Here is a 22,490-nt window from a genome sequence, read left to right as displayed (position 1 = left end):
ATCAACATTTAATACGTGAGTTAAATTAACATAGATATATTATCGTAAGTATAATACAAGTAAGACTGCATTCAAAACCATAACAGCTTTAAACATAAGAACTTTTCCATAAACATTCACCCAAGTTGGACTTAATTCGCCCTTTTCTTTGTGCAGGCAACTGGCTGGCTGCATCCACTGGCACAGTAGCCCCACATTTTACAACATCCACAGGAAGCAAATGACAAATTCTATTTGCATCAGAAACCCAATGCTAAGCGTCGAACTCTGCCAACTACTGAGCGGTCATATACCCACTGGCCTGCGTGCCCAAGCAAGACAGCATCAGTGTCAAAACATTATTCTGTAAATCCCCCAGGAGCCACGTGAACGCCTGCTAAAAAACAAAACAATTCACTGTAACTATTCTGGTGAGTCATCTGGAAGAGCAAATATGTTTAAAGAAATTGTCACCTCGCCATAGGAAAGGGACAAAAGCAGCCAAGTAGCTACAGCTAACCAGCTTGCCACGGGCCAAGTTCTACCACGCTGACCCTGCCAAGGTGGCTGGCGAGACAGGGGCTTGTTTCACATAAAAGGAGGTAACAAGTAATTTCATGAAGCATAATTATTCTTAGGTGTGTACAAAGACCGCTAAAGTAAGAAAGTCACATGAGATCCCATCTCTATTTTTAGACGCCCAAATGGCACGGTGAATCTGAAGAACCAACACTTAGGAGCCGCCTCCTCCTCCTCAGAAGGGTCCTGGGTTCCCAATAGCCCTAAAAATTGGCCATGACTTTTGTTTGATGCTTGGGAAGGTTTAATGGATGGGAGTTAGGTGCCTAAAAATCAAATAACTTAGAAGACAAAGACCGAGATTTTATTTCTGCTGTCCTGCGTCGCTCACCACAGACAACCAAACTGACCGGATCTTGGTGACATTTGACAGAGCACATGAAAGGTGTGGGAGTGAGCAAGTGTCACTGAAACACAACACAGCCCAGCAATGGCCCCAGCTCAAAAGGACACTTGTTTGGGTGAGCCAGACTCTCCCTGTCTCCCTGCCAGCACAGTCCATCACCCCGTGTTCTCGCATCCTCCAATCTTTCAGCTCTCTGGTCCTCAGGAGCTGCAACCAACACAAGCTACAGCCATAAATTTATTTTATTTTTAAGCTACCCTGCAGCTGCAAAACATGCCTTTGAACTTGGGAGACAGCTGATTGTGTCTCTGGAAAAAAAGTGACTTTAAAACAGCAGAGGGGGAGCCTTCCTGCAGGCTATAGCATCATAACTATCAAAATATTTTGGCTAAGCATTATGAAACACACAAAGAATGTCTTGTTACCAGGATATAAAGGTTTCCATTGATACGTTCTGCCGTTATACACATGGGAGTTAAATGATGAACACTGCTCCTCTCGAAAGCTCCTTCCGTTCGCAGGGCACTCCTAGAATGGGATACATTAATATCCTGATGAAAACAAAATGCAGGAAAGGTTTCTGGCACACCTTGACCAGCTGCAAGGAGCATTTCCATTGCCTGTTCTCTCCAGAGCCACATCCTCCTCCTCCTCCTCCTCCCACTGCAGGGACAGCCAGGGGAAAACCCCCCCAGGAGATGGTGCAAGAACCATGTGCTGGCTTTTATGGCCCCCAGTGCAAGCAAAAGGTCCAAAGCCCTGACACAATGGTGATGGGCACCAAAGAAGGGAACTCCAGTTGCTTAGAGGGGCAATGGGGTGACAGCTACGGGACAAATGGTGTCCCCTCTGAGGGGCCCAGAAGGGCCGCCACAGGAAGGAAGCATGACTTCCCACGTTTTGTACCGAGTGTTCCCCACGAGAAAAAGGATATCCTTACTTGTACTTTGCAGAGCTGGTATCTTTTGGATGTTCCAGTGCAAGTTTTATTAGCCAGCCCACTCACTGACTTTCTTCTGAATAAAGAAATGATGGTTAGACAGGGCTCAGAAACACTTCTTTTCCCTTCTTTAAATATATTTGTCCCAATTCCTGATTCTGTAAGATCGGTCTCAATGCAGCAGAGCCACACACAGATCTATCACGGTCTCACTGGAGTTGATAGCAAAGGTCTCTCCAGCTTTACCACCTGCAGCATCAGCTATTCCTATTACAGCACCCTAGGAGGTACATGGAGACCAGGGCCTGGGGACAAGGTTTGCAAGGTGCCTTCCGGCAACCACACAGCCCAGAGAGGGCACAGCCACACACAGCGCAGCTGGGATCGGCGGGGTCCCCAACCAACCCTGCACCACGGTGTCCTTGCTGCTGTGCCCAGGAGCTTTGAGAACAGGCTTACACTGTCTGCTTCCCGTCTGCACTAATCCCTGCTGGAGAAAATTCAGGGCCAGCACAGGAATAGCTTGGCTGGTCCGCCTGGCAAGGATGCCCAGGGCGCAGTGTCCTCAAGGCAGCAAACTCAGGGACATACCTACCTTCTGCACAAGCAGCGTTCGCCAGCCACCTTTTCACCAGTGCTTATCTACTGAGCGAGGACCTCCTGGGTCAAGGCTACCTCCAGCAAGCTGGAGCTCCCTGCACCCTGGCAGGCGGGCGCCGTACCTCTGCCGCAGGCAGTGCCTCTCCTGGGACTTGACGCCTCCCCCGCAGGTCCTGGTGCACGCCGTCCACTTGGTCCACTCGCCCCACCAGTACGCGGTGACGTCTGCCCCTTCTTCCAGGCTGTTGGAGGTCTGTGCGAGGTCCTGCGTGAAGCATCGGGTGGGTGGGGGAGAGAAGCAGCAGTTGGCACCTGCACCGCAGAGCCTGTGCGGGTGGACTGAGGGCATCCCCTGCCCAGCCTGCCCTGAGCTAACAGGGCACTGCCTTCTCCACCTGAGGTCAAGCCCGAGATTTCCATTTTGCAAGAAACCCTGCATATTTCCAATTGTGTTTTCGTTACAAATTGGAATGAAATAGCAATATTTAGGACTCCTTGGGAAAGGAAACATTCATTGTTTCGCTCTGTTGGCAAAAACAAGATCCCAAACAACCCTAAGCCCTCCAAGTCTTTTGGTGCTCTCCGACTCCTGCTCCACAGTGAATTCAGGAAGTTGAAAAGCCAGTTGCAGCCGAATGTTTCACTGAAAACTTAAGCAAACCCTTGCAAAAGCACTCAGCAGCAGGAGAGCATGCCAGTGGATGCTAGCAGGCTGGAGGAGCCCTTGTGCTCTTTGCAAGTACAGGTTTGTCACTTCAGGAGGGTCCTTGACACCCCCCACCTCCCACCCCTCAGCCATTGCAGGCAGCAGTGTGACCATGCAGAGGAGCTGCTCCACCAGCAGCATCACCACTGCACGCGGGCGCTCTGTAAGGTGTCTGTATCCCTTTGCAAGGGGCACAAAACATCCTGGGGGTCCCAGCTATTGCTCACTGCAGGGGGAGAGATATTTTTCCCATCCAGAATCACCTGCTGGTTAGAGGAGCTCTATTAATTCAGTGTTGACTGGGAAAGGGCTAATAATATTGCATGCAAAGTAAATGAAAGCTCCAACAACTGCAGGGACTGAGGAAGCGGTGCTCACTCAAGAACAGGGCATGGTCTTTCAGAGCCCTGGAAGTGATCTGCACGCGCTCCTAGCCGCAGAAGGTACAACACAGGTTAAGTCCAGACTAAAGAGCTAAGCCAAGTCATACATCCTGACGCTTGCTGGAGACCCGATGCATGTGCAGATCAGTCCTGCAAGTCCCAGAGGCTACCCATCCCAGACACCATACCCTTTTAAAGCCCAGAGACACCCCCCACCCACCCCCCAGCAAGGCAGCACGCTTACCTGAGCGATCACAAAGGCAATGTTGCCCACAAGAAGAAGGGCCAGGGTGCCTTTCAGCTGGGATCGCGCACTGATGGAGATGTTGTTCCACCTCCACTTAGATATCTTCATCCTAGAAAGCAACCAAACAGCACACTAAGCAAAACTCCCATCCAGCCTCTCCACCCATCGAGAGCAAGGGCTGCTTTGCAGCCTGGGCTGCACAGCACACATCATCTTCAGCATTCCCGGTCAGCTAAGTGACACCGGCCACCAGTGACTGCAAGGGCTTGTTCCTGAAGTTATATTTAATTAGTGGAAGCATTAACATGGTACAGGTTCACATTCCATCTTGGTTGCTATCCGCCAAACCACAGCTTTGTGCTGGTTCCCAGTGGCTGCACCTGATACCCTCCAAGCCTGTCTTGGAAGAGAGCGTGGCTTACACCGAAGCAAGCATTGCACAAGGGGCAGAGAGTAGCAAGAATTGTCCCTGGATCTTTAAAGGGAGTGCATTTAAATATCCCCTTTTACAGAATTGCTCCTAGAAAAGTGAGATGAAAGGCTCCATAATTGTGGGTTTTTTTGCTGTTGTTTAACAGCCATTATTTTCCCTTTTTTTTTTTTTTCATTTGTCCCACTCTAATTCCTAGGGAAGAAGCCTGTTCTTACAGAAAAAGAAACCACCCACAATTAAAGAGCAGAAATGAAATATCTCAAGTGTCAGCCTTTCATCTTTCTCCATCTGTCTCATGAAAGAGAGTAACCCAGAATGGCATTTTCTTAAATAAAACCCAGCTCAAAACCACAATACGTTTTATTGTGAACCTCACTGCAAGAGCCAGAAAGGAGCAGGTTTCAGGAAATCAAGCTTCCAGGCAATCAAAGCAGCTCATGTCTGTAAGAAAAAGAAAAAAATATTCTCTCCTAAGCTAACTTCCCTTGAAAAGTAACCAGACAGTATCTTTGGGAAATAGGGAGGTGGGAGAGGTGCTGCTCCTGGGGAGAGGGGCAGGACTGCAGACCTGCAACATAAAGAGCTTCTTTCCTACCCGTTTTTCTTCTCGCAAGGGTTTTTGTAGCGGTTTTGGAAATGCAGAATTGCCGGCAATGCCAGCACAGCTTTGGTATCTGGCTTAAGAGAAATTACCGGAGGGCTTCCAGGTCCCCAACCCCGCTTTGCGGTCGCCCCAGGGTAGAGGTCCAGCATGCAAAAAGACACTTTCCAAGAGGCAGATCCATTGATTAATGGAAGCCCCGAGCGCTTGGCCGGGGATCCCGGGGACAGGTGGCTGAGACTTGCCTTACACTTGGTTTTCATTAAGGCTTCCAGACACTTCTGACTCAAAGCCAATAACAGAGCTCGCTCAGAGTTTATCCTAGAGTCGGTCAGAGCTGCATGTTTAAATAGAAGAAAAATTAAAGCGCGGGGTGGGGTGGGGGAGGAGGGGGATGTCGCCGAAGGCATCGCGGAGCCGGTACCGGAGGGACCCCGCGGACCTGCCAGCGGCGGGCGGGCGATGCGGGAGCGGCGGCGGGCGGGAGGGCGAACCCCGGGGGGAGCGGGGAAGGGGCCGGCGGGCCGCGACCCCCGCGGGACCGGGCCGGGCCGTACCTGGAGGCGGCGGGGCCGGGCGGGGCGATGCTCCGGGGCCGGGCGGTAGCGGCGGCGGCGGCGCGGAGGAGCAGCAGCAGCAGCAGCCCCAGACGCTCCCTCCCTCCTTCTCCCTCTCCGACTTCAAAGGGCAGCCAAAAGCGCCGGGGCTTCCAGCGAGGAGGAGCCGCCGCAGTGGCTCCCCCCAGCCCGCGCCGGCCGCTCTTATAGCGGCGGGGGTGGGGGGGGGGGGTTGGGGGGGAGCGGGCGGAATTCACACCTCTCGGCCCGGGATGCCCCCACCCCGGTTAACCCCTCGCCTCCCCCGGCGCCGGTCCGCGGCCGCCAGCCGGTTTCCTGCGGCGGGGCCGGGGGGGCACAGGCGGGGGGAACCCGCACGCATGCGTTCCCGCCGCCGCCCGTCCGGCACACGCAGCGCCGGGCACCCCCCCGGGCACCCCCCGGGCAACCCCCCGGGACCTCTCCGGGCGCTCCCCGGGGGGATGCTGCGCTCCCCCCACACCTCACCCCCCAGACGGGGGGGGCGGTACCTGCTGCCCCCACCGCTCCCGCCCACCCCCGCAGAGGGCGAGGTGGCCAAACTCCTCCCGGGACCTCCGCAGGCACCGCACGGCCACATCCTGCCTCTGGAAGTGCGGGGAGGGCTGGCTGGTTAGGGTCTGCCAGGTTTTTAATTGCACTTCCTGCTGAAAAATAACCCAAATCCCCCAGATCCTGCGCTCTTGGTGGCATTTGCTAAGGCTCAGCATCAGTCATGATGCTTGAAACGGTTTTCTGCCACGCAGGAGAACAGTCATGGTCAGAAGATGGGTTTGGTGCACGTGAAGAGCCATTTTGGATGAGAACAGTCCCCCTGGCTCAGCAACAGCCGCGCACGTATTGTGTGTGATACCCGTGTGTGTGTGTGAGAGAGAAAAGCCTATGGCACAATTAATGGCACAGTTATACAGTGTGTGCAACCTATATTCAATATATATGGTCTGTTCTCTGTGGTCTTTGCATGTGAAATGTGGTTGATGAGACACCTCGCCTGCGTGGTGACACACATTCCTGTGCATTCCTTAGCACATCTCCCCTGTGCACGCGGTGCTCACAGCGCCGCAGCTTTGAGCATCAGAGATGCTTCAACTCAAGCCTTTTCTCCTTCCCCTCTAGACCTGTCCCGCACAGGGCAAAACCAGTGCTCCCAGTGGGACACCGCACCCCGGCACTGGCTCTGCACCCGAGGCGATCACTGCAGTTTACTGTGATTATCATCACTGGCTGCTCCTGACCCTCGGTGGCAACGTTCAGAGCTGTCACCGTTTGCCACGGGCCAGGAGCTCCCATCTACAGGGCCTCAGAGTGTGCTCCGACCCCGCCGCAGGGCACGGATCCCTGCACAGCTCCCAGCACCCTGCAGGAATCACTGCAGGTCTATGGTGGTGTTAATTTGGTCCCGGTCCTCCCAGGGATGGCTGTGTGAAGCTGAGCAGAGAATCTGTCCCAAAAAATTTACATGGGAAATGAAGTCTCCTTTTCTGTTTGGCTAAATGTCTGCCAGCCTGTTTTAATTTACCCAGCTAGGTTGATTTGCAACTTTCAATTTTCCATCGGTTGGCTGTGACCAGGACACTGGGAAAATTTAGCACTTGAGTTCACCCAACTTCTGCATTTCAAAATATCCCAGCCCGAGACACGCAGGAGAAAGCCCTTTCCGTTTTGGAACAACCAGGAGGGAAAAGTCTGAACAGGAGAGGTTTTAAAAGCATCAAAATATTTCACATTGAAAACGCCAGAGCAGCCTGGGTCCATGCGAGCCCCAGCGTCTCCCCAGCGCTCCCACCAACCTTGGGGTTTGGCCGGAGGTTGCACCCCAGGAGACCCCATCCCCAGGTGACCCCGGACCCCATCCTGCAGCAGGGATGCCCCGGGGCTGGGGAGCGCTGGGGAGGGGGAGGAAAGCGGGAGGGTGGGGGAAGGCTGTCCCCAAGGCAAGCGCTGAGGGAGCCAGCAGCAAGTGAGATGCATTCGGTCTCTGTGTTTCACCAAAAGTTCATCAAAGCCAAAGGATTTTTTTTATTTATTTATTTTTATGAAACAGTTGAGATGACTCAGCGGTTTCTGACGCAATCCCCGTTTCATCGGAAAATTCCTAACCAGCTCCTAGTGGCAACTGATTGCTCCCATAAATCACGCAGTGTTATCCCTGGCCGCAGCAGCATGGCTTACGCAGCCCCGGCCCGTCCTCGTGAAATCAGCGGGAGCGATGCCATCACCTCAAGTGGGAGCAAAAACAGCCCTAAAACCAAAATGCACCAAAGAGCAGATCCAAAACATGAGCCTCCATCCAGCTCCGCATCGGTGAAACCCTACAGCTCCAACGTGGGGCTGGACCGGTGCCTGCTCCCGCCACCCCAAAACCCCAGGCTGTGGGTGCTGCTGCCGAGGCTGCCGGCAGGTACGGCATTAATCACTGACAGCCGGGCTCAGACGACAGCGTTTTTTATCTCCCAGTTTTTGGCATAAGCGTTAGAAATGATTTGCAGATGTTATTTACTGCTTTTGGGCTTGGAGTAAATTGAGACAAGATGCACCTGCATGGACAGTGAGAGGCTTTCCCACCCAGGGACGGCTGCTGAGGGCTCGTACCGGATTTTCCCAGGGAAATTTAGGATTTGGGTGAGGGTCCCTGAGCCAGCCCTGCTCCCCACATCCTGCACTTCAGCAAGGCAGTCCGGTGGTCCTGGGTTAGGAGTGTTCACCTCCTGGCACTGCACAAGGAGGGTCAGAGCTGCCAGCGTGATGCCCATCCCTGCAGCGGCGTGAGGCTGGTGGGCTCTTACCCCAACAGCCTCCCCCAGGGGCACACGGCAGCCGTCCGGCAGGCAGCTGCCAGGCTTTCCATCCCAAACCGGTGCCGTGCATAATTCAGAGCGCAAATAAAAAGGAGCGACAGACACTCCAAAATAGCCTCCTCCAGCCAGGGGAGAGTCGCCGGCGACTGGCTGCTGGTTTGGCCAGAGAAGTGCCTGCAGAGGAAAGGAGTTTCCTTGGCTGAAATGAGTTCAACAAAGTGCTGGGCTGGGCACCGTCCCTGCTCGGCGGGAGCTGGGGCTGCTCAGCTGAGCAGGGGCACTCTGCATTTTGCAGGATCAGGCCCTCTCTCACCTAGGGAGGGGTGGGGTGATCCCTTTGCCGGGGCAGCCTTTGCTGCGGTAGAGGGACCTCTGTCCTCGCCCTGGAGCAGAGAGAGACCGTAAGCTACGATCCAGGCACAAGACATTGACCGTCTTGCTGTGCTTCCCATCATGGGACACCTTCCCATCCTGACCCAGGCGCCAGCCCTCGGGCCCACCAGAGCTGATGCCCAGCACCACCGAGCCCCAAGCATGTCCCTAGAGCAGGTCCTCCATGAATGATGTACCACAGGACCTGTTCTTGGTGAACCAAAGCCATGATCCAGCCATGGGCTGTGGCGTTCCAGCACCGCTTTCCAATCAAAATTAGCCCTTTTCTGGCTCAGCCGTCATGCCAGTGCCGCAGACAGGATGGTTTTGTCATAGCCAGCCCCACTGAAATGCCTGTCTAGGTCCAGAAGAGCCAGGCTGGAGGAGGAGCAGGAGCATGGTGTGGAGTCTTTTGGCCCAGGACCCCCCAGCAGCTTCATTTTTGCCCAGGGGTGAGGCGACTAACTGATTTTCTAATTTTTTAAGACTGCCTACAGAAGTGACCCATTTGTTCAACACTTCTGCACAGCTACACATCTTATTTCCAGGCGAGCCCAGAGTGGGGTGGGCAGATCTAAGCCATCCATGGAGCGGGTGAGGTCCCTGAATGGCCGGGACATTGCCAGGAGGATCAAAATGTGGCAAAGCCCCCAAAAAATGCCCTGGCAGCCAGCCCTACGTTCTTCTTAAGAGTTGTGGCTATGGCCTACCACTGGGTAACTAAAACAAGCAAGAGGAGACCAAAAAAAGTGTCCTTTAGAGACAGTCCCAGTCCCTTGCAGAGTGACCTACGGCACAGTATTGGGCAAGGCACTTCATCTCTGCGTGCCTCCATGCAATGTGGGTAGCAATGATTTATACCATGTTAGCATGAGGGTTTCATCCATGGAGATTTGAAAATGTTGGGTCAAACTGAACAAGCCAAAGCCACCGAGCTGCTCTCACCATCAGATTTGCATTAAAAAATACCTCTGGGCAGTTTGAAAGCCTCAAGCAACCACAGTGACCCCAGGTATGGTCATGGCCATGGAGTTTTAATGGCTTGAAAAGCCTCTTTTTTCTGTGCAGCCTTTAATTTTACCTGTCTCCAAAGTGTACGCGTCCCTGCAAGAACCTGGAGGAGCTTCCAGACAAGTCACGCTTGGTTTGAAATTTTAGCTGTGCAAAGATTAAAAAAAGAGTACAAAGCCTTTTCTTTTCATGGAATGAGTCTTGCATGGAAGTTGTGCAGTATTGTGCTGAGGGACATCAGCTATGCAGTGCTGCCAACCACAGGCATTCAAAAATCATGAGTCAGACTCCCCAAAACCCTAAGACTGGTTTCATTCCTTTCTGGATTTTGAGCCTTGAAACGTCACATCTTCAAGCTTTTCTCTTCAGAAAGTAACAAGTTTGACCAACGGGGTGGGAGCTGAGACCCTCACATCATTACTGGGCTCCAGGAGTCATGACTGTAAAAATAAAAAACATTAAACATCATGAAACGAGCAATAAACCCCTGCACTGCCTCCTCAAATCTGGCAGCAGGATGGCTGCCCTGGGACACCCCGAAGGGTACGAGCGATGGAAAACTGGTGACAAGAAAAGAGATGTCCTCACCATTAATGGTGACATGCTCGTTATGGGCCGTGGCAGGGTAGAGGAGAAGGGAAGAGTAAAAAATAAATCCTAAGGAAAAAAGAAGCAAAGATACCTGCGAGGAGTGTGCATAATAAGTTTATTCAACAGAGAGATGGGAAGGGGGAATTATTTTAAGGGCAAGTACTCAGCTAAAGCTGCCTAAAATGGGGCCAGGCCTTACAGAGAGTGGATATTTTAAGTGGCAATTCATTCCACTAATAAAAAAAGAAGGATGCAGGTGCTTTGGCAGGGCTGTGGATGGGAGCGGGTGAGAGCTGCGGTTGATCAGAGCTGGGTCTGCAGCACCAGCCGTGCAAGGGGCTCAGGCACAGCTGGTGGAGCTGCGTTTATTGGGCTCCTTTTCCCTGGTGCCAGGGCCCGTGTGTGGGTTTCAGCTGTCCAGAAAGCACTACCTGCACTGGCGTTTCATGCAACAGCTCTGATCACAGGCTGCCGTAGGTAGTGAGAGGTATTTTACGATGCTGCAGTCGCCCCTTCTCCAGCTGGGCAGGGAAGGGCCGGTGCCCATGAGCTGCTGCACACTCGCACCAGGCCCTTTCATGCCAGGAGGTTTCTCGATCAAATTCCCAAGCCAGAGCAGCAAGAAGACAAGAAATCTTTGCAATCTGGATGATGCCGCGCTCATCAAATTGCTCCGGGCAACTTGGGGCTGACCGTGCTGCTCCAGAGCAGCGGCTCTTGCACATCATCCTGCTGAAACCAGGCCGTCGTCCAGCTTTTCACCGTTACCCCTAAGTCCAGAGTGCAGGAGTCAAAATGTTGTGGAGATTAAAAATTAGACTCTGAAGTAATGGAAGTGGCAAGTAACACTTTGCAGTAAGCACTGAACTGACGCAGCCGTCCAGGCGCACCGGCTCACACCGGCGCTTGTGTTGCGGCACTGCAAACTGCAAGCCCGTATAGAAGCTGCAACCTTGACTCTCCATTTTACTGTCATTATCACCCTTATTTCAAACCTGGCAGTAACCAGGTACACACAATGGAGCAGATTTCGATTCTGATGCAGTCCACACCACACAGAGGTCATCCCATACTTATCCCAAGCAGAAGATACTCTCAGTACTCTCGCCTGGCACAGATCCCTCATCCTCCATTCCAACACATACTGCTTTCAAACTATCACCCTCATATTAAAAATAAAACAAAACTATCTATGTCTCTCTCCTTCACTGCAAGGTCTGAGTTGAAAGGGTAGAAGTGCTTACAGAAAGCCACGGTTAATGTTACCCTGGAAGGATCCAGGACAGCATACCAGAACCTGGTTTTGGCACCTGGGAACCAGTTTTCAGCCATATCTATCACCGTTCCTGCGTGCACTCTGGTCCACACAAAATTAGCCCTGTGGAATGTAGATTTAAAATTTGGTTTCCAGAAGCACTTAAATGCAAGAGCTAAAATTTGCCCTTTCTACATTTCCTACCTGTTTAGGAGGGCAGGAACAAAGTCCTGGCCCTTTGTTACTTGCGTTCCTTCCCGGGAAGGTTTGCAAAGCCCACGTCTAGCACTGCGGTTTGTTAGCAGCCCGAACAAAGACCTTTTAAGCAGCAGCTCCCGACAGGAGCTCACCACCTGCCTGCCCCTTGCCTTGCAGTTTACTTTGGGGTCTCTTTTTCAATAATAGCTGGAACACGTGTGCAAACTGGTGTGATTTTTTTTCCTCTATGCCTACAGCGCTGGCTGCAAACCAAACGCCAGCCCAGGGTGTGCAGCTGGGAGAGAGAAAGAAAAAAAGCAACAACCTGTGGAATGTTTTCTTGCTCCTGAGAGCTCCAACACTTCCCTGCCCAGGGGAGCACTTGCCATGGCTGGCACTTGCTGCATCCAGCAGCCGACGGGGTTTCCTTTCCAGTGGGCTCCAGCTAGGTTTTGGGCAAAGGATGGGGGCGAGGGGGATGCATTAAGCAACTGCTTGATCATAGATTTCAGCTGATGCCATTTGCCTTGCTGCACAACCAGCACCCTCGCACGTCCTTGCAAATGGTCCCGCGAGAGCGAGCGCAGCTGCTTTGCACCCAGATGTGGAAGACTGTCGTCACAAGCAGGCTTTGAGCTGTGTTTTCACCTCTCTGACACCAACCTCATGGCCACAAAAGTAGGGTGGACATGGTTTTCTTAGCCAGGAATCCAGAGCGGTTTGTGCAACAAGCTAACCCCAACCCCTCTTGAAACCCTCCCGGAGACAAGCCCTGCTGTGCAGCACGCAGCAGCCCCGAGCACCTTCCTCAGTCCAAGCAGCTCATGCAAGAATAACACGGAATAACGGATATGTCTGAGGATATGGCACAGAAAAGGAACAGGGTACTTTGGGGCGTGCTGGTGCTTGGCTCCGCTTCCCGCTCAGAGCTGGACGCCTGGGGAGAAGCAGGGTATTTATGTGCTGGCTTGGAGGGATTAATTTTCACGGTAAATAGCGACACCAGAGTTTTTCACTATTTATTGGTAGAGATTCAATTTTGCAGGGGTTTGCGGTAAGTTTATGGCTTGTCCAGGCAGGAGGGCGGCTGGAGATGTGGTGTGTGCGGCGTGGAGCCCCCGTGCTCTGTGGAGGGATGCTGCCTGCAGCCAGCCAGGGTACACGGATGGTTCCTGCAATATCAGCTAAAAACGGATCCCCTACTCATCTCAGCTATGCCCGAGGAAGGCTCTCAGCACAGCCCTCTCGGGTCAGTGCTTTAATGCTGTCGTGCCATCCCCACCGCACACACGCCACCCCTGCGCTCCCCCTCCCAGAACCCTTTCCAACTCAGCTGGAGTGGTTTAAAGAGTATTTTCTTCTCTGTGCATGCCTGCCTTTCCACTGGGCCCCCTCCCAGGGGACAGACGAGCCTGTCCTGTCGGCCTCAGAAATGGTGGCTCATATCACAGCTCGCAGCCTCCTCCCCAAACCCACAGCCACAAAGGCGGTTGCTCAAGCGTAGCATTCCTGCTCCCTGTGTCTCGGGAACAGCTGTACCGAAAAGATGCCGAGAATCCCTGCGAGGCTCCAAGGAAAAGATATTAACCCAGGAGGGGAGCAGCAGTGATATAATAAAAAGTCATAATAAAAGAGAGGAGCCACTGAGTGGATTAGCAGCCCAAACTCTGCTTGGCTTTTGGTCTCCTTTCCTCCAGCTTTTCTGCGCCGCACAATGATCTGCTCAAATTCCTCCACCCCAGAGACACTCCTGAATTTCAGACACATCTCCTGGAGGTGTCCACTCTGCAAAGCCTGCGGGCATGGCTGAGAAACTTAACTGCACATAACCCCACTAAAGTGCACAGGAGGGCACGTAGGCACGCGTAGCAGGCGTTAGACACTGCATCACACGAGCTCCCCGATGTCAGTGCTCTGCCAGAGCAGGGCCACCCACCCCAGGTATGCCCTCATGGGGAAATAAAAGGCAGATTTGGAGCTTGGTGTGTAGTTCTCAGGTACGGAAAGGGTAGCAGGATGTGTCCCACTGTTTTAAAAACCCCTGGTACCTCCCACAAACCAGTTCTTCCCTACTTTGTGCCAGCGCAGAGCAGTGGATGGTTTTTCCCTGCAGGCTGCTCCAGCACCCCTGACCCAGGCCTGGCGTGGGGGCAGCAGGGTGCGGAGGTGGGGTGTCCCCATGCAGAGCAAGCAAGCCCACAGTCCTCACCCACTGTGCACCCAGACCTGACACCCAGCACAAGGCATGCAAGGACGACATTCCCCTTTGCTCCTTTAGAAACACCCAGGGCGATATCGGGGGCACAGAGCATCTGCCGCTGGGAGCCGCCGGCTGCGTCAAGAATTTTGCTGTTGGGGAGAGACAGGAGCAAAGGGGGCGACTGCGGCGGCGGCAGCAGCTGTTCCCTGCTCGCAGCCCTCCCAGCCATGCAGGGCATTTAAATTTTAAAGCACTCTCACCACGGCTGTTTTCTCTGCCATCCCCGTCCAGCTCACAGAGACCCTGTCCCCGGGAGCTGCTGGCCCACGGGACACCCATGGGTTCGCTGGTGGCCAAGCTCCTTCTGCCCACCATCAGCACCTTGGTCTTCCTCCCCACCATCAGCATCGCAGCCAAGCGGCGCTTCCACATGGAAGCCATGGTCTACTTCTTCACCATGTTCTTCGTGGCGGTAAGATGTCCCCGTCCCCCCGCACCGCGTGTTTCATCCCCTCGAATGCCCCCTGCATCGGGTCTCCACTGAGAAGGGTAGCTGGATCTCACCCAACAGCAGCGAGCGTGACCCCAGAATATCCATTTTCGGTTATTTCCCACTGTGTGAGGTGCTGAGTAGCTGATTCATCAGTTTAGGATGTCCTAAGGCGTGGCCTTACATAGATTTAGTGGTGTTTTATGGTTGTAAGGTTAGGGAGAGGGTCTGGGTGCAAAGAGACTTGATTGATTCACAATGTTTTAGGGCTGGTTTTTCTCTTTGTTTTACAGCTGGTAAGTGGCCATGCTGAATTTGGGGTTTAAATTGTATCCAGAGTCTCTTGCTATGCTTCTGTCATTTTAGCCAAAAGCACGTAGTTGAATTATTGATTTTGTAATTGCTAACTGGTGATGGGAGCAATGCTGGAGACAGGGGAGTTTCTGCACTGGGAAAGGAAAGACTAAAATATGCTGCTGAGCTATCAAGAAAAGTAACTTTTAATCCTCCACCTTGGCAGGGTGCTTTGAAAACGTGTGTTTCACCAGGTTCAGAATCACCCTGCCTTTCCTCGCGCGGGAATAATGAGTGGAGAAAGTCAATTGTCTGTACATACACAAAATAATTCATATTAATTCATATTGCTCCTGGCAGTAAGCTGCCCTGTGCTTTGTATCACTGCTAAGTGCCTCCGTACACACACAGGTTGAGCACCTAAATCAATATTCCTACTGGAGAAAATCTCCTATTTAACCCCATGGCAATGCTCTGCTAAAGAGTATGAAGGAAACAGCCCAGCAAAGCAACAAATATGCATTTACCTTTTCTCCCCACCCACCTCAAGACACCTCATGAGGGTTGTCATGTCCCTTGCACAGACAGAAACTGAGGCAAGGAGTAGATAAAGGACCTTCCCGGGGTGAAAAGCTCTTCCACAGCAGCACCGGCAGTAAAGCAGGGCTCTGAACCAGACCAGTCTCTTATTCCTTAGGATCCACCATTTAAGCCTCCAATTAAAGCACAATGCAGGGGCAGAAATTCTGCCAGTTCCATAAAAACTACAGGACTAGTTAATAAAAACGTCCCAACCGAGCCCCCCCAGCTCCCCGGGGAAGCCAGACATCTACAATTTCATTTTGCACCAGTTTTGTGTCTGCTCCACCTCCCCGAGAAGTCAATAGGAAAATTGGCACGTGTTTCAATGGGAGGTGGAACAGGTCCTCGCTGAAGAGACTGAAGAGGCAAAATATCTGTGCGTGGGGAAGGGAAGGCAGCTGCCAGCATGGTCGGGGGGGTAGGGAGGGCAGCAGCTGCTGCTGTTGCCTTTCTTGTAGCATCCCACTCCTCCTCCCCAGGAGACCTCATCAGAGCAGTGAAAGCATATGTCCACTGCAGACAAGTGCTGCGACGCCAGCCAGAAACACGCTCTTTGTCTTTCCACCCTTTCTTCCCCCCGTCTCTGGACTCCTCGAACCCAATCTCAAGCAGAGAAAAGAATTACAGCCATGGTGCAATCTTTTCTAGAAACCACAGCGAGCCAAAGGACTTGCAGCAATTCCCATTATAAATAATATCGGCATCCCCGCTGGGCCATGACAGCGAGGATTGTTCCAAGGGCGTCCTGCCAAGCGGTGAAGGGACTTCTTCAGAAACAGCGAAGCACGCTGGTGCTACCACTAGAAAACTCAAAGGGCTGAGCGCTCGGAGGAAAAGGCGAGCGCCAGGCGAACACTGGGAGCATTCCTCTGACTGCACTGGAAAATTTCTCTTGGCTTGGTTTGCATCTATGTTGCATTACAATGGGCTTTTTTGCAAATAACCTAATCAATGAGCTAAAGGGCAGGAACCAGCAGCTTTTAAAGGAATGCACTAATGAGTGAATTCCCCAGTATTCAGACTCTGGCCCTACAGAATTTAGTTTGCCTGGACAGTGACCTGGCATCTATACCCATTTCACCAGGGCACTCATTCTGCGTTGTTTTACAAGAATCTTTTGCATAACCTCAGAGTCCTCCTGCTGGAGAGGACGTCCCCACACCGCACAGCGCTCGGCGCGAAGCAGCTTGGTCATCAGATTGCAAATTCTGGCACAGACCAAGCGGCAAACTAAAGCTCATCCACAAATAAATTGTACTAAGAAAGAAGAATGCTGATTCTCAGGCAATTTGCAATTGCGAACTGTGACATTATATCTCAAATATATTCATTACTGCATATCAGTGACCCTGGTGTATATGAGACTGTCCTGCTCCTGGCTGGCCATCCTCTCAACAGCCATGAAAAGGCTGTTTCAAACCAACTGATAAAAACAGAAGTATTTTATTTTACCTTAGCCATCTGTGGGTAGATAACTAGCTTTCTTAATGCTTTTTTTTTTTCCTTTGTTTTTTTTTTTAAATAGATTTACCATGCATGTGATGGCCCTGGCTTATCAGTTCTGTGCTTCATGCGCTACGATATCCTGGAGTACTTCAGCATCTATGGAACAGCTCTGTCCATCTGGGTGTCCCTGATGGGTAAGCACTGGTCCCTCATGGTTACTACCGAGCACCAGCGTTTGCAGGTCTGGCAGGATCTGCCAGCATCTCTGGTGTGATGGTTAGTGGGTACAGTCCCCAGAAATACTGTTGTCTTTGAGCTCTCATCTGCACAACTTGGCTCTGAGACTGTCTTTAATGGAAGTGCTATGGTTTAATCAATTTTTATATCATTCATGCGTTGGAAAGCCATTGCACTTGGTGGGGTCCAGACACGCCTGAAACCTGTCCTGAGTGGTGGCTGAGAAGTTTTGCTCTTGGAGAGAAACCAAGGTGTGGTGCCGGGTGTTCCTCTGCCCTCACCAGCTCTTATGCATGTCCTTACAACAGCAGAATTCTTTATTTCAAATAGACAAGTAACACATGCAGCCTTGTGCTTTAGTTCAAGGCAGGACAGTACTACGAGATGACTTAATTTGAAACCTCATATATCAGGGAATTTCCCATTTCTCCTCATTTTCCCCATACCAAGCCCATCAGCTTGTTCCATCCTGACTTGGGGCATTAAGAAATGTGGCATCTGCCACTTGCCTTGGTAACACGTGAATCAAAGTGGTTTAGTCAAAACAAATATATCTTCCTAGTTTATCAAAAGCCTAGTCTGGGCTGACGGGAATTATTAGATCTTTTAGAAAAAGCAGAAATATATTTCACTTCCTTTTTACTAAAAATCCTGACCCTTGCCCTATTACTCAGTTTTCCTTTCCCCACATTCTCTTCACTCTCTTTTTTTTTTCTAATTTTGTTCCTCATTTGCCACTAAAACAAGATATAATAGAAATGTAAAAAAACCTACGTAACTAAAGAAGGAAAAAACTTCAAACCTATTATTTTCCCATTTTGTCAACATGCTTTTTGGAAGGATGTGAGTATTTCTGACAGGAGAAGAGAGCAGGATAAGGAGGGAGATGAGGGAACTGTCATTTTCCAACAGCAAAGGCTTTGCTCAACAGATTCAGACCATCTCTAGCAGCTGCCCACCCAGTCCCACTCCAGCCAGGCAGGGTCCCCAGCCCTCCTGGTGCAAAGCCAGGGTCACCGTGCTGATGCACAGCCCCAAGACTCTCACAGGACTTTCCCCTCTGCTCCTCGGGGCTCCAGAGATAGTGCAGGATCTCTGGCCAGGATGGGGGCTCCTGCCGGGATGGGGGGAGCTGTGGCAGCACCCCTCTGCCAGGTCCAGGTCCCTCCCTCCTCCCTTCACCATGGAGCAGCACAGACAGCAGCATCCCCCTTCCAGGGCATGTGATGGGATAAATCTTCCATGCAGGGAAAAATGAGAGGGGGAAATATTAACTTTAAAAATGGTCCTGTTCCCCCAAGGTGCGAGTCCCAGGGTGGGCTCCCACACTCTCCATGGCACTTCAGTGCTCTCTCTGCTCAGCTAGAAAAGGCAATGAGGCAAATCAACTCCAAAGGGCATTTTCAGTAGATAACAGCAGTGTCGGGGTAGGTCAGAGCCAATCCAGACACTTTGGCTCCTTGCAGTGAAATTCAACTTGACTGCTTCATTACTGCATTCAAAAACTTTGCAAAAAAAATACAAATCCTGGACTACGATGCTTAAAATATTGACCCGCAGGGAAACAACAGAGATTAAAAAGCGGACATTATCCCTTAGCCAAACTCCCTATAAAACCACGATCCAAGGACATGGAAGGTGTGGTGACTGAAGGCCAGGGAAGCCTCTCGCTGTGGCTTGTAAAGCCCGAGTGCACATGTGTGGACACAGACCCTCGGGCACACTTCCCGGAATGCAAATCCAGGGCAGCCATAACACAGCTGTGCGAGCTGGAAAAGCATGGAACCCACTGGGATCCATAACTTTTATCAGTTATTACCCCATTCTGTGCTAAACAAAAGCCTCTAATAATTTACTCACACTGGCGACTTCCAGCTTGCGAACCTCAGACAGGTGCTGGCACGGCCGGGCAGCCTCGTCCCCGTAACACCGGCGAGCGCAGTCCTACCAGAGCGGGGTGATGGAGGCTGTATCGGGCTGAGCCGGCTGGGTTGGGAGAGTTGGAGATGTAGGGTGAACCCAAGTGCCAATGGCAGGCTCACTGGACACAAGTGTCTTTGCAATTGCCTCTGACTTCTGGGTCGAGGCAGGAAAGGGGAACGTGGGTGGGACATGTCCTTTAACTTCCACATGCGCCAGTGAGCATAAGACCTCTAAAACCAGCACCTAGGGCCACCACTGCGATGCCTCGGGATGGTTTGCTTCGCCCCGTGTGCCTCAGTTTCCCCAGCTGTGAGGCTGGGGGAGGCATGCTGGATGCAATGCTGAGGGTCCCCGGGGCAGGCGGGACGGACCCCGGTAAGGCTTATGGGGAGCAGCCGAGGAAGGGGGTGGGTGAGCTGACTCGCCTGTGCTTGGTGCTGTGCAGCCCTGGCAGAGTTTGATGAGCCAAAGAGATCGACCTTTGTCATGTTTGGCGTCCTCACCATTGCCGTGAGGATCTACCACGACCGCTGGGGCTACGGCGTCTACTCGGGACCCATCGGGACAGCCGTGCTGGTGATAACCGTGAAATGGGTACGTGGGGAAGGGCACCGCGTCGGGGCTTCACAGGATGCTTCCAGCGGGGAAAGGGCTGAGCCCTGCATGGAGGGGTCCGACCTGCGCCAGCAGTTTCCTCCTCAAGGTCCAGCTTTCGCAGCACAGGCTGTCACGGTGATTAAAAAGCACTTGTCCTTCAACCCAAGCAGAAAGTAGGCAGACGGCAATCAGCCTTTATGATAAACGCCAGGTTTGATCGGTCTCAACAATCTACCACATCTCCTGTCCCTGCATTTCTAATCAGGAGGAATATATTTATGGAGTTATACAGCTACTCAGATGCGGAGGGGTCTGGTAAACTGCCCCGGAGCTGGTGGAAGATGTGCATAAAACAGTGATAAAGCGGGAAGGAGTCTGCCTGAACCCGGCTGGCAGCTCCTGGGACAGCCGGGCACTGTGCCGCAGCGTGTCGCGCACACAGCAGGTGCTGTGGACCTGGGTGGGAGCATGGGTGGCAGAGCCACTGGCAGGACCACGCATGGCCGTAAAAGGGAAGGGAGGAGGATTCACTGATGGGGTAAAAATTGCAGGAAGACGCCGCCGAGTGTCATGGAAATACAGTGATGCAAGTCCCAGCTACAGACTGTCACTAAGTCCCGTCTGCCTCCCATCTGGCAGCTAAAAGCAAGTAGGCATGACGGGGAGAGGATGGGCAAGGAGGGGACCGAGGCATGGGACCACCCTGCATCCCCCAGCCCACGATGCTGTGCTGAGATCTGCTCTCCCAGAGACTGGGTTTGCAAGAGCACACACATCCTGAGCGGGGCTTGGGGCTGAATATTAAGAAAACAGCATTACAATCAGGAATGAACCAGGAGGACCCCTCGCAGCACGCAGGCAGAGGTGCTTCCCACGTGCAGGCAGACCCCACAGCCTGGGGAATCCAGTCTGTGGCCTTTGCATGGTTTTATTTCAGCATTCATAGGATCTTTCAGATGCGGAGCTGCCAGCTAAATCCAGGTGAATATACTTGGTGTGTTCTCTCTTTCCTTCCAGCTACAAAAGATGAAAGAGAAGAAAGGGCTCTATCCAGACAAGAGCGTCTACACCCAACAGATCGGTCCTGGCTTCTGTTTTGGGGCGTTAGCACTGATGCTGAGGTTCTTCTTTGAGGTATCTGTTTGCACACTCAATCACATTGACTTTACAAGGTGTAACGGATGCTACCAAGATAGGAGACGTCCCCCTTCGCACCGCTGGGCTGCATCCAGCCTTGGAGAAAATCCAGCTCAGGTGCGGGTGTCTGGGGTCTGGCGGCAGGGACGAGTGTCCCTCCCTGCTTGTCCCCATCCCCTGGCCCGTTTACTGTGGTGTGGGCAGGGACAGATGCGACAGCGAGTGACACGCAGGGTGATGCTGGCTCCCTTTTCCCCCCATTAAGTGAGTTGCGAGGACATGGACCATGCTTCTTCAGCCATACACAGTCCTCAAAATGGTTTTGTCAAATGCAAGCAGGGTTTCTTTGGAAACCGGGCATGGGTGACTTAAGGACACCTCGCGGAGCCACAGCAGGGACTGGATACAACCCAGGCATGGCCGGATCCAAAGCTGGCTCATGCCAAAGAAAAGACTCTCAGTTGACTCCCAGGGGCACTCAATCTCATGTTTATAACCTTTTGCTCTCGCCGCTGGCCAGTCCACCCGTCCTGCGCAAAAGGGTCCGTCTGTCCTGCGCGGGGAAGGCGATAACCCCCCGACACAGCTGCCGGTCACGCCTGCACTCAGCCCCGCCGTTACGGCTGCTCTGTGCATTGGGAGCTGCTAGATACAACCTCACAGTCATCCCCAAGGATTATTTTTCAAAGCATTTAGTAATTGCAAATTCTAGCAGAACATAAAAATGTCACTTAGCAGAAACCGCCTCCCCCCGCGCCCCGGCCTCGCCGCCGCGTCCTTTGCGGGGTAATGAAACACTTCATTCAAGAATTGGGAAATGTGCAAATTGGAATGTGTTAAATCCACTTTGCTTTTTTTTTAAGGCTGGAAATCCTTTCTTCTCTGACAGCAAAAAGAGGCAGAAGGCTCAGGAATTTTTTTTATTCCTTTCCTTTTGGCTACTTGTAGAAACCTAGGTTTTGCACCTAATGCAGAGCCCCCCGGCACCGCTGCTCCCGCGGCCCCGGCAGGTCATGCTAACGCTCTCCCCGCTTGCAGGAGTGGGATTACACCTACGTGCACAGCTTCTATCACTGCGCCTTGGCCATGGCCTTCGTGCTGCTGCTGCCCAAGGAGAACAAGAAAGCCGGGAGCGCCGGGACCCCTGCCAGGCTGGACTGCTCCACGCTCTGCTGCTGCGTCTGAGCCGCCCGGGCCAGCGGGGCACTTGCTTTTCTGCTCCGGGGGGGATGGAGGGGTGCAGCCAAAAAGCAAAATCCCTGTCCGCTGTATTTTCCTCTGGGACACCGGCATCTTTTCCCACCAGCTCTGTGCATGCCCCGGCCTTTTCTTCCCTGGAGTCTTCACCTTTCCGCCATCAGCCCTAGCAGAGCTTGCGCTTGCGGTTTACTACATACCCGTACTTCTCCCTGGAGAAGCACCTGTCTAGGCTGCAACCCTCAGGAGACCCCTGCACGCTCAGGCCATGTCACCGCTTGCGCTGTCACCTGCACCAGCCCAGGAGGACCCAAGTTGTCCCCTCCATGGGACTTTGCCCAGCCTGAGCTCGCAGGGCTTTGTTTGTAACGCTCAATTAACAGAACCTGTATTTTTGTGACATATTTACTATTTTATTTATGAATTCTCTTGATGTAAATAATACATACTAACAAAGACTTTGCAACTGTGCAATGCCAGTGTTTCCTATAGTAGTGCGAGAATCTTTCCAGCTCAGCTCTGCTCAGCCGAGGGCAGATGCCAGCCCCAAAGCGGAGCTCTGGGCACAGCCACCCCCTCCCCTGCCCACAGTCCCCCCCCCAGCCTGGAGGGAGCTGCAACATTGGGCACTTTGTCCTTGCAAACCTGCCCAGGCAGCGCAGGCAGCAGGTGCGCTTGCGGAGAGCCTCATTAGTATGGAAAGTACATGGAAAATTAGAGGCAGAGAAAAGAAGCTCCTGGAGGGAGGGGGT

General features: G+C 52.6%; 2 protein-coding genes across 4 annotated transcripts in view; one reads left to right on the top strand and one right to left on the bottom strand.

Annotated features, from left to right (window-relative positions):
• Positions 1–5,461, bottom strand: part of ADAMTSL2 (ADAMTS like 2) — a 28,196-nt gene extending 22,735 nt beyond the window's left edge. For 2 of the 3 annotated variants that reach the window (XM_075111888.1, XM_075111890.1), the window contains exons 1-5: positions 5,372–5,461; positions 3,778–5,151; positions 2,567–2,709; positions 1,845–1,920; positions 1,330–1,432 (exon numbers count right to left, since the gene is read on the bottom strand). In XM_075111888.1, the coding sequence (XP_074967989.1) occupies positions 1,330–1,432; positions 1,845–1,920; positions 2,567–2,709; positions 3,778–3,888 (433 nt within the window). In that variant the 5' untranslated portion in view covers positions 3,889–5,151; positions 5,372–5,461. The remainder of the gene's footprint in view (positions 1–1,329; positions 1,433–1,844; positions 1,921–2,566; positions 2,710–3,777; positions 5,152–5,371) is intronic. The other variant, XM_075111889.1, reaches the window with a different exon arrangement.
• Positions 5,462–14,072: 8,611 nt separating this feature from the next.
• MYMK (myomaker, myoblast fusion factor) lies at positions 14,073–22,209 on the top strand. Its single transcript, XM_075112006.1, has 5 exons — positions 14,073–14,307; positions 16,727–16,841; positions 19,253–19,401; positions 20,422–20,538; positions 21,580–22,209. Exons 1-5 carry the CDS (start codon positions 14,173–14,175, stop codon positions 21,724–21,726), a joined length of 663 nt encoding a protein of 220 aa, XP_074968107.1. The 5' UTR covers positions 14,073–14,172; the 3' UTR covers positions 21,727–22,209.
• The last annotated feature ends 281 nt before the right edge of the window (positions 22,210–22,490 follow it).

Source organism: Phalacrocorax aristotelis, chromosome 17, assembly GCF_949628215.1.
Source record: "Phalacrocorax aristotelis chromosome 17, bGulAri2.1, whole genome shotgun sequence".
In the NCBI taxonomy this organism is placed as follows: Eukaryota; Metazoa; Chordata; class Aves; order Suliformes; family Phalacrocoracidae; genus Phalacrocorax; species Phalacrocorax aristotelis.
The sequence above is the reverse complement of the archived record's forward strand: the minus strand, read 5'-3'. Positions and strand labels throughout refer to the sequence as shown.

Excerpts from the sequence above, each read along its gene's own strand:
- MYMK (XM_075112006.1), top strand. The coding sequence starts at position 14,173 with ATGGGTTCGCTGGTGGCCAAGCTCCTTCTGCCCACCATCAGCACCTTG. Across the intron at positions 14,308-16,726 it reads TCACCATGTTCTTCGTGGCG|ATTTACCATGCATGTGATGG; the intron begins GTAAGATGTCCC and ends TTTTTTAAATAG. Across the intron at positions 19,402-20,421 it reads TGGTGATAACCGTGAAATGG|CTACAAAAGATGAAAGAGAA; the intron begins GTACGTGGGGAA and ends CTTTCCTTCCAG.